We start from the raw sequence: 16,047 nt of genomic DNA, 5'->3' as shown, positions 1-16,047 counted from the left end.
CTTTAGCCTCCTTCTTCTTCTTCTTCTTCTTTTCTTTTTTTTTTTTTTTTTTTTTTTTTTTTTTTTTTGAAAACTAGCCTTCTTGTTGTTGTTATATCTACAAATATAAAACGCAAAAAAAAAAAAAATAATAATAATAATAATAAAAATTATACTTTTACTAATATTTACCATCAAAACTCACTAATCAAACATAAATATTGATCCAAAATAAATAAAATAAAGTATATAGTTTGCATTTATCAAGCATCAATGCTAAGATTATGTTAGTTGATACTTGGTAAAAACCCAATTGTGCTATTGGAGAGGTGTGCAAATATGATGGAAAGTACAGTTAATGATAAAGGAAATAGTACCAACCGGAATATAAGTTGTCTTTCACTGTAGTTCCACATATATAACTAGAGTATATATCATATGGGTTCCTTTGAGTATAATAATTTTATTATATTTAGTCCTAAATTTTAAAATTGATTACTCGTGAAATTTATGTATAATAGATTAATTCACAGTGGATAATAGATTAATATATAGCTTCAAAATTAATATGCTCGTGCAGTGTGAATAATATATAGATTAAACATTTTTATTAGATGTATTTTATATATATATATATATATATATATATATATATATATAATAATCATTGTTAATTTAATTACTAATGTATCTAATAAAAAAGTTTAGGAAATTAGATTTTTTTTGAATATATTAGGAAATTAGATAGATAATTAGATAATTAGATAGTTTAGGAAATTAGATAGATAATAATTAAGTAATAAATATGTTTAGAAAAGTATATATATTTTGTTAATTAGTCTTTATAATAAAATATAAGTCTTAAATATTTTGTCACAAAAGGACCTAATCAATATTGACTTTTTTTTATATATATAATAATGTAACATATTCTCTTTCACTACCGATGTATAACATTTATTCATCGATGGTGCATCAAATATTAATCCTATATAGAAATTTATGTTGCAAATTTTCTTTGAAAAGATGTGGAAAATAAAATATCAAACTATCAAAGGAGGGCAATAGATTCATTTTTCTCAAATTTGAAGAAAACATCCTCTTAAAAATGTATTGTCATGTGAACCAAACAGGCGGTTATGAGTTTTTGTGGGTGTACCTAGATTTTCCTGTCGAACTTAGTCTGGAGATTTAAGGATGCTCCATACCAAGTCAAGGATCGAACAATTGACCTTTGGTTAAGGATACGTGAGTCTCTTTTATTCAGGTTGTCGATTATGAGTTAAATAGATTTGAAAAAGCATTTAAAAAATAATAATGAAATATAATTTGACAGGGATAAAAGCTATGGGGAGCTTATGTAATTACAGTAAATTAGAGGGGAGGTCAATGAATTAAACGGGAAGTAAAAGAGGAGTAAATTGCAAAAAAAGAAAATTTCCTAAAGCTCAAACTTTAAAGCCTTCTGTCACCACATCTGACTCCTCTTTCCAGAGCCTCATTTCTCTCTCTCTCTCTGTTTCTCTCTCTATAAAACCATCTAATTCTCGGCGACTTTTTCCGGCAATCAAACCCTCGGGGTTCGAATTGCAAGCCGGATCAGCTATACTGATTCAGATGTGTCACTGACGCGCATTTGTATACACATATATCAGGCGGACTTCTGGAACCCTAGATCCGGCCGCAGTCTGTCAAAGATCTCCTAGGGTTTTCCTCAGAAACCCAACGCCATGGATGGTTCTCACCGGCCGAATCCGCAAGCACCGCCTCCGCCAGCTGGAGCAGCAGCAGCAGCCGCAGCCGCGGCGCCGCCGATGACGTCAGCTGAGGAAGAAGCTATCAAGAAAAACACAGATTGCGTTTACTTCCTCGCATCTCCTCTAACCTGCAAGAAGGTCCAGCTCCTCCGCTTTTATTATAAAGTTTCGTTTTAAAAAAATAAAAAAATTTCCTTTTTTAAAAAAATTGTTTTTTTTTCACCTGTCAAGTATTATTACAAAGTATATCAAATACTGTATGCCCGTGTATGTATATTTATGTAAGTATATACGTATTTCGGTGTGTTCTTTATCTGATTTGAGGGTTGCATGCAGATTTGAGTACTAGATCTGTGGAGTGGCTGATAAAAATTGTTTAAAAAAAAAAATTAATTTTAGTTTTGTGATTTTGTATGCCTTTATTTTTATGCTGATTTTGTTATTTGATAACTGATCTATAGAATTGCTATGTTTCTGATTACTATGTATTAATACAATGAATACATGTACAGTAATAGTTTAAAGTGTACAATCTGGATCCAATTTTTGTATAATCTGTCATTTTTCAAGATGAATCTGATGAATTAGAATGAGTGAAGTGCAAATCTTGTCAATCTTCTTGTATAAATACCTAGGTTGGTTATTAATGATGCCTATGCTTTTTTGTCCATCAATAGGGAAGTGAATGCGAGTATCGCCATAGTGATAATGCTCGGCTTAACCCGAGAGATTGCTGGTATTGGTTGAATGGGAATTGCTTAAATCCGAAGTGTGCATTCAGGCACCCTGTGAGTTCTATTACCAATTCTTATTCTACTACAGATAAACTCTTTATGACTTTACGTTTACATGTGATGTTTTCTTGTTACGAGGCATTAAACTTTTCTTTTTTATACAGCCTCTCGATGGATTACTAGGCAACCAAGCCCCAAATCCAGTGGAGCCATTCATGCCTCCTGTGCAGGCTCCGGTCCCTGCGGCTCAGGTTCCCTATTTTGCTAATAAGCAGGGAGTACCTTGCATCTTCTTCCAGAAAGGGATTTGCTTGAAAGGGGACAGGTGCCCTTTCTTGCATGGACCCAACACTGTGATTAACAAAGGCCCTCCACAGAAGCAAGGTGTTCTTCCCGCCACTGAGGTTTCTTCGAAGAAGACTTTTGGTGGGCTTGAAAAGTGCACACAGGAGAAGAATACCCTACAAAATAGTGTTCTGAAGACAGGAGAGATGCCTCCGGTGGCAAAACCAGTAGCCAAAGAGGGACCTGCACTCGCAAAGAATCACTTTCTTGTTGACAAAAACATGGCACCAATTTCCGGAATCGATAATGAGCCTCTCAAGTATAAGCCAACTAGTGTTCCTCCGAATGGAAATCTTGTCGGTAGGTCAAGCCAAATGCAGCATCAACATGTGTTTGATGACCCTGGCAGCATGCATAATAAGGATGAAGAGATCTCAAGAGAGGCCTCTCCTGGCTTTGATGTTCTTGTAGATGATGAGCTTCGAGATTCTGATTATTATCCTGTTGAAGATCAATATGGAGGAGCAGGGGACCATGAGAGGAGTGAATATGATATTGACCCCGCTGCTGATTACTCGATTGGGGATATTGACCAAGACATGTATCGGGATGCACATGGTTATGACTCTTATGCCCACTATGGTTGGGAGCAGCGTGGAGCTTCATCTGAGAGGAAACCAGGGAGATCATCACATCCTGAAAGGAGGTATGGTAATGCTGACAGCTCAGATCAATTTAGCGAGTCAGATTTAAGACATAGGTTGTCAAAGCACCGGAGGGTTAATGGTTTACGATCAGTTGTTAGCCATGAACAAACCCGTGAAAGACACGTTGAGGAACAGAGCTACCGGAGTTCGCGGAGAGAGTCTAACAATCTATCTTCACATGAGAGTTCCCTTAGCAATCGCCTTCGGGGACGGATAAAGATTCCTGGCAGATCATCTTCACCAACTGATGTTGCTGAGATTCGCTCAGATAGAGAAATGGACAGGGGCAGAGACCGTGGCAGATTCTCTCACGGAAGGCCACAAGTTCCATCTCACCAGGGAAGGCTTCAAGACAGAATTAAGGGAAGAGTGCCAGAGGATCTTAATTATGTTGGGAGAAATATCAGAGGCCCACCATTAAGAGGGGATATGTTAAGTGAGACTAATGTAAATTTTGCCGGGCCAAAAAGTCTAGCAGAACTGAAAGGAAAGAAGGGCGGCATTGAAGGCAATGGGCCACAGTCCCTAGGGAAAAGGAAGCTCCAAAAGTTTGATGACCAGCAGCAATCTGGAGGGGATCTGTCATTTGAAGGGCCAAAGCCTTTAAAAGAGATTTTAAAGCGGAAAAGAAGAGCTGGTGAGAATGAAGACTATAACCAACAGGAAAGAACCACAACGATGGAACCTTACTCTTCACACAAGAATGAAGCTGACCATGCAGCAGCTCAGAAGGAAGACTTTCAGCCTCCATCAGGCAACAACACTGGTGTACTCGAAAATAAATCAGCTGAGGATCTTGAAGTTGAAGATGGAATGCTAGCTGATGAAGGGGAGTATCAAGATGGCGAAGGCTACGATCCACAAGATGGGGACTACAATTACGAGCAGGTTGATGGGGAAGATGTTAATTTAGATGAAGCTGAGAATGGAGACCAAGATGAGGAATACCTGGAAGACGACGACGATGCTGACGATTTTGCAAAGAAGATGGCTGTCGTCTTCTCGTAAAATAGAGATATGATATTCTTCAATTACCGTTGCGCTTGGTTTCCTGTAGCCTTCACGAGCCCGCCCCCTTAGCTTGGCACCAGATGAGCAATTCAACAGGCTCTCTACTGATTTTGTCATTAGAAGTAGAGGAATCATTCTTATTTTACATTTTTTTTTTATTACTCTTTGTACTATTAGAAATTGTTTTTCTCAGATGGGATGGGGTCATTTCCTCATCCATGGATGGCTCTTGCATTTTTATCATTTAGCATTGCCCAAAGGGTCATGGCCGTAACATTAGATTTGTCTAATAATAATTTGATCTTTTATAGTCATCTCTTTTTAACACTCCTTTGAGCCACTTTGCTTTGATCTTTAGAGTCTTGAGGTATTTGTTAACTCACTTTTTGTATGCTCTATTATAAAATCAAAATGTTTGGTTGAAGATGGATGGATGAATTACCATTACACCTGTTTACACAATGAAAGAAAAACCAATGGAATTCAAGGGAAACAATGAAAGAAAAACCAATGGAATTCAAGGGATAAACCATCCCATGCTGTTCATAGTTGATTGGTTTAAACTACTCAAATCAAGAAAGTTAAATAAGACGTTCCTGTTGGGAGTTGAATTTGTAAATACCAAGTTAATAATTTGACTAACTTGGTCCGAGTTATCCCACCAAAAGCACAATATCTCAAATCAAGAAAGTTAATAAGGCGCTCCTATTGGGAGTTGAATTTGTAAATACCAAGTTAATAATCTGACTAACTTGGTCCGAGTTACCCCACCAAAAACACAACATAGCTGAACGGTTTAAATCCCTCAAATTAAGAAAATTAATACGGTACTCCTGTTGGGAGTTGAATCTGCAAATACTAAGTCCATTCTGACTGACTTGGTTCGAGTTGCCAACCAAAAAAGACAGTTTTAGGAAGAGAAAATGTTGCAAGTCTTAATTTCAAATCATTGGATCAACTGAACCAAAAGATGTACAGAGATAATAGAAGAGAGCAATATACTGAACAATATTACATGAATACCTCTCACTATAATAATGCAATGCATGTATAGATTACCATTTTTGTTCCAACCATGTCAAGTAATTGGGTAATTTAAGCAGAAACTACATAAAATCACCAATGGAAGCAGCAACATGAGGACGGCACATTTCCTGTTTGTCGTATATGTTCTGCTTGCTTCTCCGATTTTGAAGCATGATCATTCATCCTAGCCTCAGCTGCAGCTCGTTTCTCTTCAGCTTTGTGCCTCACCGATGCTAGCTTGTTCATTAACTGATCTTGGGCTCTCGCCCTCATCCGTTCCACCTTCACCTGAAAAATGTTTTCATTGGCAAAACATTTATGTAACATATTTCAAGAAGCAGTGACAGGTCATGGCTGATCGAAAGTCATTTCAGATATGGCACATGATCAAATATTTGTTGAAGCTCACGATTATCAAATCATTATGAAAATGATTCTTGAAGATTGACTTTTTAACCGGAAAACAACATTTCACGTTGAATATGATTCGAATTCCTCCATCTAGCAACTTTAGAACTCGAAATTCAACATTAGGATCTTCAGCTCTCGAACAACATTATTATGATTTTGTTGCACGATAGAAAAAATTCTTTGTTTCCACTACCATTAATCACAGAATTGAGGTCAATTTACATTTTGCACTCTCCCTTTGATCTTTTATCCTTCACATTTTATAGGATAAAGGGTTTAATAGGCCACTAAACTAGATGCAAAAATGCAAATTGGGTCACTGAACCTTAAAAAAGTGCAACCAACTCCAAGAACAAGCTAAAATTAGGCAAATCCATCAAGGAAACATGGATCGTTACGAAGAAAAGAATTCTATTGTTGACTGCGGTTCTACCAACCTTAAAATATCCAAATAAAATTTTTCTTATGAGCTGAGCCGACCTTATGAGGCATGTTCTGAGATGGCTCTTTCGTCTTAAATATGAGATGAAGAAGCTTCATATCAGATCAATTGCATGTGTGTATGGCTCGGTTGCCTATTTGACCCTTTTTCCCATTTTCTATTAAGCTACTTTCTTTATCTGTTTTTAATGTCTTTTCCTCTCCCACTTTTCTTTCTCCACTTTCTAGCTATTTCAGTGAAACTGTGAAAGATGGTCCAATTTTGGAGCTTTTCCAGCCGTTTCTTTTGCAACATCTTCTTCACTGACAGAAATATGAATGCAGATACTCTTTTTTTTTTCTCGTACAGAAATCCAGAAAGGCCAATTTACAAGAATAACTGTACGGCTGCAGTGTCTACAAACAAGTCCGAGGTACTATTATTCCCATGAACTTTTATTGCATATTTCTATTAAGCAAAAAGCTAAAAAAAAATATACTTGGTAACATAGTTAGCTTATCAGCCAATTTCGGCTTATTTGATCACTATTAGCTGTTTGACTTGGTTAAACAATCAATATGAGTGTTTGATTAATTAGCTTTTTGTAACAGCTTATTGCTACAAAATGCTAAAAATCAAAAAGCTGCTCAAAGCAGCTTTTTCGATAAGCTTTTTGAGGAAAGTCATTTTGCATGTAATCAACTATCAGCTAACAACTAATTTACCAAACATTTTTCTACAATCAGCTAATGTTATCAACTAGTCAAACCCACTAATACCAAACACCCCTTTATAGTTTTAATTGACAATTAAAAATGGAAAACAATGTACAGAACAAATTACCTCAGTTTTCCTCATCTCAGCCTCTGCCTTAGCTATCTGATGATTTTCCCATGCTTGTATCTTGATTTCTTCTCTCTGGAATCTGAGGAATAGATCAAATTTAGCTTTTTATATCTTTTTTTCAGGAATGTAACAAAAGAAATTAACCTGGCCATGTCTTTGGCATTCTCTGCCTCCTCCCAAGCTGCTGCTCGAGTATTGACAACACTCGAGGATTGTTCTGCCCCAGCAGCATTTTGCAAAGTGGGTTCATTTTTATCATCATCCTCATTGCTAGCCCAGGCGGCGATATTCATCTTACCAAGTTTAGTTCCTAGAGCCATGATTTCCCTCCGAGTTTTCATCTGTAATTCCTTCTCAAACAACTCCTTTCCCTGAGGATCCAGAAGATCACTTGGATGGTTGATGAGAGAGGATCTTGGAGCTGCTCCAGGAGTTGATGGCCGAGAAGAAGTTGGACTTCGAGTAGGAGTCGTGGCTCTCACGGGCGTTCCTGTCCTGGAAGGCTCTTGGCTCGCAATTGGAGTCATTTCAGTGCCCATATCTCTCATAGAGACAGACCTAGCGGTTGAAGGTAGTGGAACAAACGCTGTTGCGCTATGGATAGAAACACACGAGTCATGGCGGCTCAAATTTACTGCAAAAAAATGCAACCGTGATATCAATCTAGTAGGTAGCACAATAATAATTTTAGGTAGTAGCAACATTTTTTAGTACTACTGACTCTGTTATAATGCAGTATCTGTTCATAACAACTAATTTTAGGTAGTAGCAACATTTGTTAGTACTACTGACTCTGTTACAATGCAGTATCTGTTCATAACTACTAATTTTAGGTAGTAGCCACATTTTTGAGTACTACTGACTCTGTTACAATGCAGTATCTGTTCATAACTACTAATTTTAGGTAGTAGCAACATTTTTTAGTACTACTGACTCTGTTACAATGCAGTATCTGTTCATAACTACTGACTCTGTTATAATGAAGTATCTGTGCATAACTACTAATTTATGTAGTAGCACCATTTTTTAGTACTACTGACTCTGTTACAATACAGTATTTGTTCATAACTACTAATTTTAGGTAGTAGCAACATTTATTAATACTACTGACTCTGTTATAATGCAGTATCTGTTCATAACTACTAATTTTAGGTAGTAGCAACATAGTTGTATAGGCATGTTATCGAAATTTGTATTGCTAAAATGCGAGTAAATAAAAGGGGATCCCTGCCATGGGGTTGTTGAGCAAACTGTTTAATCTTACTTGCTGATTCTTCAGTACAGTTTTCAATCATGAGCGTCGCCTTTCCATAAGATTCAGCAACCGGGTGTGATTCAGACTCCCAACTCAAATACTTTTGTACCGCATTGTCCTTAGCGTGGCTCGAATCCACCAATTTCGTATCAGCAGGCTCCTCAGAGTGAACCACTCGCCGATCAGAGACCTCAGAGACGTGTTTCGTGGACACCTGCAGGTTGCCATGTCCAAAATGACTAGTCTTTCGTGGGCCCACCCCTTGCCCGCCTTGAGATCTTGGCCGGTTGGATGTCGGGCTCGCTATCCACTTCTGTGCATCATCCCATTTGGACGGGGCGGGTTTCGAAAAAGGCGCAACGGGAACTCTCTGTGCCCTCTCCGCCTTCTGAAACTCGAAAGGTGATGATGATGTTGTGATCATTCCATCAAGCCCACCATCACAATTCGGATCTTGAGACCGAAACCTCGAAGTCACCAGTGATTGGTCCTTCAATCTATCCTTAACCATTTCCGAGGCAACCGATGAACCAAATTCCCACTCCCTTACAACAGCCACATCTTTGCAATTCTCCGAACCAGCCTCTGATACACCAATCCGATAATACGTTTTAACTAATATTTAATAACTGAATTGCAAAAATATTCAGCAATATAGGACTACTCACTACTCCTTAAACTCCTTCAAAGAGAAGTTAAGGGCAATTTGGAAAGAAGATCATTATTCTGTCAAGAAAGATATCTCTTTCCTAGTTTGTTTTGATTTTCAAATTGAATATGGCAGATTGTCAGAATCCTGGATAGAATTGCCTAAAGAACATAACTTTTTGGATTTATAAAGCATATTCTACTTAAATGAGGGAAAAGCAGAATGATCTCTTTCCCCTTTTTACAATTTTAAACGTTACAACCCTTTTCAAATTTCAAAAGCCACTAATTACAAAGATTTGTCTCTTATTTTATTCCCTTTTTTGAAGGTCAGAAAGTGAACCTGCAAGATTGGATACAGTCATTGCAGATTCATAATTTATTTATTTATAGATATTTACCCTAAACTATAGCAAAAAGATTAGATAGAAGTATGCAAAACAAGATAAAAAAAAATAAAAACTTCTCCTAGGTAGAATTCAAGAATGCAAGAGAAGAGAAGAAAAACCAAACCAGATTCATGGATCTCAGATTCGGATCTCAAAGATACACCAAGCTCCGGGTCATCATCTTCTTCTTCTTCTTCCTCTTCCGCTTGGGGTTTCCTCCTTTTCTGAGTCCCAAGAAGCATACTCCGCAGTTTCTTCGGGGACAACTGTACAAATATATAAGAAGAAAACTAATCAGTAATGACAGCAATCCTTCACTTCAGCCCAAAACTGCAACTTTTCCACAACAGAAAAAACAAAAAATTATCTCGAATTGACAGAAAAAGCAAAAGGAGAAATTTCCATTATTGTTCCTTGCATTGGGATGTGAAACGGGCATTGGGAAGTGGGAAAAGCAGGAGGAGGAGGAAGAATGAAGTGAGGAGAAATGGGTGCGGATAATGGGTCACCTGTAGATGAGTAGTGCAAGTGTTGGGCTTTTCTATTCTCTCGTAACACTCCATTTAGTGGCGGCAATGGCGGAATCTGTGGGTTTCAGTGTTGGGGGGATGAAGAAGAGAATCTGATAATGGCGAATAGAGAAAAGATGGAGTAGAGAGTGGCAGTTTAGTTTGCAGAGGGAAATAGGGAGGGGACAGTGAAGACTGCCCCACCGGACCACTCCACTCTTCATGTGCAGTGTTAGCAATTGACTCTTCCAATTCAAAAAACTTTTCCCATTAGTGTATGGATATTTTTTGTTTTTTCTTTTATACATTATTTATTTCAGCTAACACTAGACTAATTCGAAACCCTCCTAATCTTGACCCAAGAATTACATAAAGAGCCCCGCATGAACTTAACTCAATGGTTCGATAAGCATATTGAAAAAAGAAACTAAGATTCGAACCTTGACTGACTTCATGTGTGAATTATGCTCAAAGTTGGCAGATCTTTGTACGTAATAATTGAAGCATGTGCCCCATCCCAACTAAAAGCCTAAGCTGATAGTTGGACTGCATATGTTCAACACCCCCGCCCCCTCACGTGTGCAGGCCGATTACTTTTGATGGGCTCCAAGTAACACGTGGACCATAGTCTCTTTTTTTTTTTATCGGGTGACGCGGAGAATACTAAATTGAAGCATGTGTCTCATCTCAATTAAAAGTTTAAACTGATAGTTGGACTGTATATGCTCAACACGCCCTCACGGGCCGATTACTTTTGATGGGCTCCAAGTAACACGTGGACCATAGTCTATTTTTTTTATCGGGTGACGCAGAGAATACCAAATTGAAACATATGCCTCATCTCAACTAAAAGTCTGATAGTTGGACAGCATATGCTCAAGAGCAATGCTCGATCAGTTCGGGGTATAGAGTCTTTAGAGTTATTCAACTTTTTTGAAAAAAGAATCACAGAATGAGATAAATTACTAGTTACTAACTTTCCAATTAAGTTAGTCAAATCATTGGGAGAAGAACTTAGTCAAATTATTAGTTCCATAATTATAAAATTTAGAGTTCGAGACTCTTAATAAGGGCGGCCAATAATATTAACAAATTGATGTCACTTATATTTTATTTAACACTAATATAATTTATATGTGAAATAAATAAGACAACCGTGATGGTCAAGATTTAGGTTCAAATATGGACAGATGAAGGCAGTAATGACCACATTCGTTGTTCAAGGTGCCTGGTGACAAAGGGTGGTTAATTTTTATTATATTACACATTTTTTATTCATTCGTAAGAAAAAATAATACATAATTTTTATTCATTTTATTATCCTTTCTCCAATAAAATCAAACATAATAATTATATTTTTGGAAATGCAATTATTATATTATATGTTCTCTTGTGCTAAGTACAAAAAATTTTAAAAACTTGGAAAAGATTTTAAGTTTGTGTTGGTAATACAAATTCAAATGTGACTTTTAGTAATCTATTATTTAGTAATATTATTTTATTTTTGTCACATTACATCTTTGACTTTTATTTGTTTGTCACGGATAGTTCTCCATTTAAAATTTCGTCATTTCACTATTTAATAAAGATGTTTAACATATAATTTTATTAGTAAAACCTATTGCCAAAATATGTTATAATTTCTCTCAATCCCTTGTCAACTCTTTTAATTGAATGATTAAATTACATATTAGTCATATTTATTAAACGATAGAATAACAACATTTTAAAATGATGATTAATTGTGGTAAAAAAATGGAAGTTAATGATGCATGTAATGTGACATAATTAAAAGACTATGACTAAATATGTCAATGCACAATAATAGTTAATTACAAAAAGTGAAATTTTCTCCTCTTTTATATATATATATATATATATATATATATATATATATATATATATATATGATATATGATGTGTAAATTTATTGAATTGTTTATCAAATTTGTATATACCTTTCTTCTTCTTTTTAATACAAGAGGAATCTATATCGATATTTATTATTGAATGGTGAGTCTATTATGATGGTGTTCAAGCCAATACGGCCAAAGGTGTTAGGGCTAGCGGCTAGCTGCCCTCTCCCCGAGGGTCACCCCTCATGTTATGATAATAAATAAATAAATAAATAAATAAATAAATAAATAAATATATATATATATATATATATATATATATATATATATATATAAAGATTGTATATAAATTTAGATATGACCTTTGACATCAAATGTTTTTTGAATTTGATTTAAGTATTCAAAATCATAACACCTCATCATCATTAGAATAAGGTGAATCTTCATTATTAAAACTTAAAAGAGTGTGTAACCATGTGAATTAGGCTTGCATATTATGATATTATTATTGTTATCAAGTGGTGCAATCAAATGATCAATATACTTCCAACTTCAATCAATTTCATTTACTAGTGAAGAGCATTTTGGAGGATGTAAATCACAGTAATTCAATGGTTCAGCAGATATAGCCACATGCTGATGCACACGAGGGATTTGTTCACTCTGAACATAATTTCCACACCACCGTTGTCGATGTTCAAACCTTAGTCTATTGTCTCAAATTCTGTCTACTGATCAACCAATGAGCTAATCCCATACGATCGAATTTCTTCATTTCTAGCTAAGTGATTCTTTGTTCTTTCTTCTCTCCAATATTCTAATAAGTCACGTACGTCCCACTCCTTTGCTCTCAATCTCCCTGGTTGTCTAAAGAAACAACAAATGGCTATTATAGATAAGTTTAATCAATGGAACTAGACAAATTATTATTATTATTATTATTATTATTATTATTATTATTATTATTATTATTGATTTTGTCACAGTTTTATGTGATGAACTAAGGTATTAGATGTTGAGTTTTGGATCTAGTGCATGCTAAAGATTAACATGCAATGTTAGATAATATGTAAAGTGATAATATACTTTAATTAAGTAAAATGGAAAAAAAAAACACGATTTTTATATGTAAACTTAGCAAGAGAAAATTATGATTCATTTTGTTACATACTAAGAGCATCTTTAATGGTTTGTGATTTTTCATTTAAAGTTTTTTTTTTTTTTTTTTTTTTTTTTTTTTTTTTTTGTGAATCCCTTTATATTTCACGTCAACATTTACTATCTCATTTTTCTCTAGTATAGAATCTTCTTACATTTTTTTTTTTCATTTTTAAACTAATGTATAATAAAATGTTGCAAGAGCAACAATTTGAAATCAGACCATTATATTGCTATGGTAATGGGAAAAAAAAAAATAAAGAAATGTAGGGTGGTTTCTAGTTGGCAACCATTTTTTTTTAATACTCAAATTCCAACTTTAACAGTAAGACGTAATTTTTAGGTTTTTGCCACATGAATTCACATTGATAAAAATATATATTTTTTAAAATAATGAATAAGAATGGAAAATAAGTGTATGATACAAATTAGGTTAGCAAGTTGGTATTATATTGAAAGGGTATGGCTTGGTTTGACCGGCATAATAAACTTTTGTTACCGTATTAGCACATAATAAGTAAATGGAGAAAATATCAATTTTGGTCTCACAAATATTAGTAAAATGATAGTGTTAGTCTACATGTTTAATTCCTGCCAATTTTCATTCATAATTATTGTTTTAGTACCATTTTTCATCAACGACTATTGTTTTAGTGTCAAAATTCATCACGTTGGCCTTCGTTTAAAACATGCCGAAAAATGAAATTATTAAGGATATTTTCGTCATTTTCAAATTAAGATCCCAATTTGAGCATGAATAAAGGGATTTTTGTCATAAGATCTATCCAATTCGTAATTCTCCTCCACAAATTAAGGTAGGATGAGAAAGAGAACTGCGAATTGGGATCGATTTTAGGGCTTAAATCTCTTTATTCTTGCTCAAATTAGAACCTTATGTTGAAAAATATGAAAATGTCCTTAAAATTTTTAGATTTTGGCATATCTTAAATGAAGGGGTGACCTACGTGATGATTTTTGGTACTAACATAATAGTCTTTGATGAAAATGGATACTAAAACAATAATTGTGGATGAAAATTGGTAGGAATTAAACATGTGGACCAAAACTGTCAATTTGTTTATTGATTTATATTGGCTTTTTTTTAATAATTATTTTATTAAATTATTTAAGTTCATTGATTTATAATAAACATGAAGATCAGTACAATTATTGTTTATTAACATATTAACTATTAGGTTTATTTATTTAAGAAATTATATGAAATTATTTTTAAAAAAATTATAAAATATTCATAATGTACTAATTTGTAAAGAAAATTGAGTTTAAATTATTTTTTTGTTAAATATGTTAAATGAGCAAATACCAATTTTGGTCTCACAAGTATTAGCAAAATGACAATTTTGATCCACATGTTCAATTCCTATCAATTTTCATCTACGACTATTATTTTAGTACTAATTTTTATCCACAACTATTGTTTTAGTGCTAAAATTCATCACACGGTCACCCATCCGTTTCATATATGCTGAAATATGGGTATTTTCATTATTTTTTTTTCAAATTAAGATCTCAACTTGAGCATTAATAAAGGAATTTAAGTTCTAAGATCGATCTTAATTCACATTTCTCCTCCTCAAATTAAGGTAGGATGAGAAGGAGAACTGCGAATATGATCAATCGTATGGCTTATATCTCATTATTCATGCTCAAATTAGGTAAAAAGGATAAAAATACCCTTAAAATTTTTAGATTTCGATATGTCTTAAACAAATGAGTGACTGACGTGATGAATTTTGAAACTAAAACAGTAGTCGTAGATGAAAATTGATACTAAAACAATAATCGTGGATTAAAATTGGTACAAATTAAACATGTTGACTAAAATTATTATTTTGCTAATACTCGTGAGATCAAAATTAATATTTGCTCTATGATAAATTGTTAAATAGTAAGTTGGCTATTGGACTCTCCCACCATCCACCACCCTCTGGCTCGACCTGTTTACTGCCTCTAACTTCTAATTTATAAAAATAAAATAACGAAGAATTGAAACTTTTTTTTGAGTGTTACTGACTCTATTATATTGTAGTATCTGTTCATTTATATTTTCTCAATCTATTGAAGCACAAAGAGTCAACATCGCTTCCACTGAGGCTTAATCTCAATTCTCATGACCTCATATGACAGTCACTACATATCATCTGAGCACAAAGTGTTTGGCAAGAATTGAAGCCTCTAAGCCTCTAAGGTACATAAATTAATCAATTGTTATAATAAAAGACCATGGTCCACTGTGTCTAGATTATATACATTCAGTTAACAAATTACATATATACAACAATTAATATATTATGTACATTCGATTAGTATATTATGTACATCTAGTCAACATATTATGTACATTCTATTTATTTACATGATATAATCTGTTAACTGAAGGTACATAATATGTTGGTTGTAATTACACAATTTGAATGTTGTTTTATATTAAGGATGCCATTTTCAATCTGTCTTGCCTATATTCTCACATAGATCGAGTTTTTTTTTTGAGTGATAGTGGGTATGTAGTGAGTCAGGGGCGGATCTTTAAAAAATTAAACTTGAGATGAGTTGGGTTGGATTCTAGTTTTTGTGCAAAATTCGCTTAGAACCCCACATGTTCTACCATGTATACATATAGAGTAAAATAAGTACTAGTATGAAGTTAAATATAAAATTTTATAGAATTTTAATTTTTTATTATTTTTAATTCTAAAATAATAATGTTTATTTTTTAAAAGATTAATAATTTTGTTATAAATATTTTTATTATTTTATGTTTTAATATAACTAGTGAATTTTATTATTTTATTTTGTGTAAGAAATTTAAATATTATTTTAAAATATTTTAATAAGATAATAAGTTGTGGGTTGAATTGAAATGAAGTTGAAATTTAGATAGAAATTTTGGGGATTAGTCAGCGAACGAGTACACTCCGGAGTTGACGTAAGGTAAAGGAACGGTAAAAGGGGGTGTAAAATGGCCCATGCAGGTCTCGAACCTGCGACCTTCGCGTTATTAACACGACGCTCTAACCAACTGAGCTAATAGGCC

General features: G+C 34.2%; 2 protein-coding genes and 1 non-coding gene across 3 annotated transcripts; 1 reads left to right on the top strand and 2 right to left on the bottom strand.

Annotated features, from left to right (window-relative positions):
• The first annotated feature begins 1,452 nt into the window (after window positions 1–1,452).
• LOC109185887 (zinc finger CCCH domain-containing protein 17) lies at window positions 1,453–4,787 on the top strand. The gene is made up of 3 exons (XM_019335859.1): window positions 1,453–1,874; window positions 2,414–2,524; window positions 2,635–4,787. Exons 1-3 carry the CDS (start codon window positions 1,710–1,712, stop codon window positions 4,468–4,470), a joined length of 2,112 nt encoding a protein of 703 aa, XP_019191404.1. The 5' UTR covers window positions 1,453–1,709; the 3' UTR covers window positions 4,471–4,787.
• Window positions 4,788–5,381: 594 nt separating this feature from the next.
• LOC109185740 lies at window positions 5,382–10,208 on the bottom strand. Its single transcript, XM_019335692.1, has 6 exons — window positions 9,979–10,208; window positions 9,594–9,735; window positions 8,442–9,017; window positions 7,322–7,811; window positions 7,175–7,256; window positions 5,382–5,787 (listed from the first exon to the last, which is right to left on the bottom strand). Exons 1-6 carry the CDS (start codon window positions 10,030–10,032, stop codon window positions 5,590–5,592), a joined length of 1,542 nt encoding a protein of 513 aa, XP_019191237.1. The 5' UTR covers window positions 10,033–10,208; the 3' UTR covers window positions 5,382–5,589.
• Window positions 10,209–15,973: 5,765 nt separating this feature from the next.
• Window positions 15,974–16,047, bottom strand: TRNAI-AAU. Its single transcript has one exon. It is a non-coding gene; the product is annotated as a tRNA-Ile (tRNA).

Source organism: Ipomoea nil, unplaced genomic scaffold (genome assembly GCF_001879475.1).
Source record: "Ipomoea nil cultivar Tokyo-kokei standard unplaced genomic scaffold, Asagao_1.1 scaffold1361, whole genome shotgun sequence".
Classification (NCBI taxonomy): domain Eukaryota; kingdom Viridiplantae; phylum Streptophyta; class Magnoliopsida; order Solanales; family Convolvulaceae; genus Ipomoea; species Ipomoea nil.
Note: the sequence above shows the minus strand (reverse complement) of the source record. Positions and strands in the feature narration are given on the sequence as shown.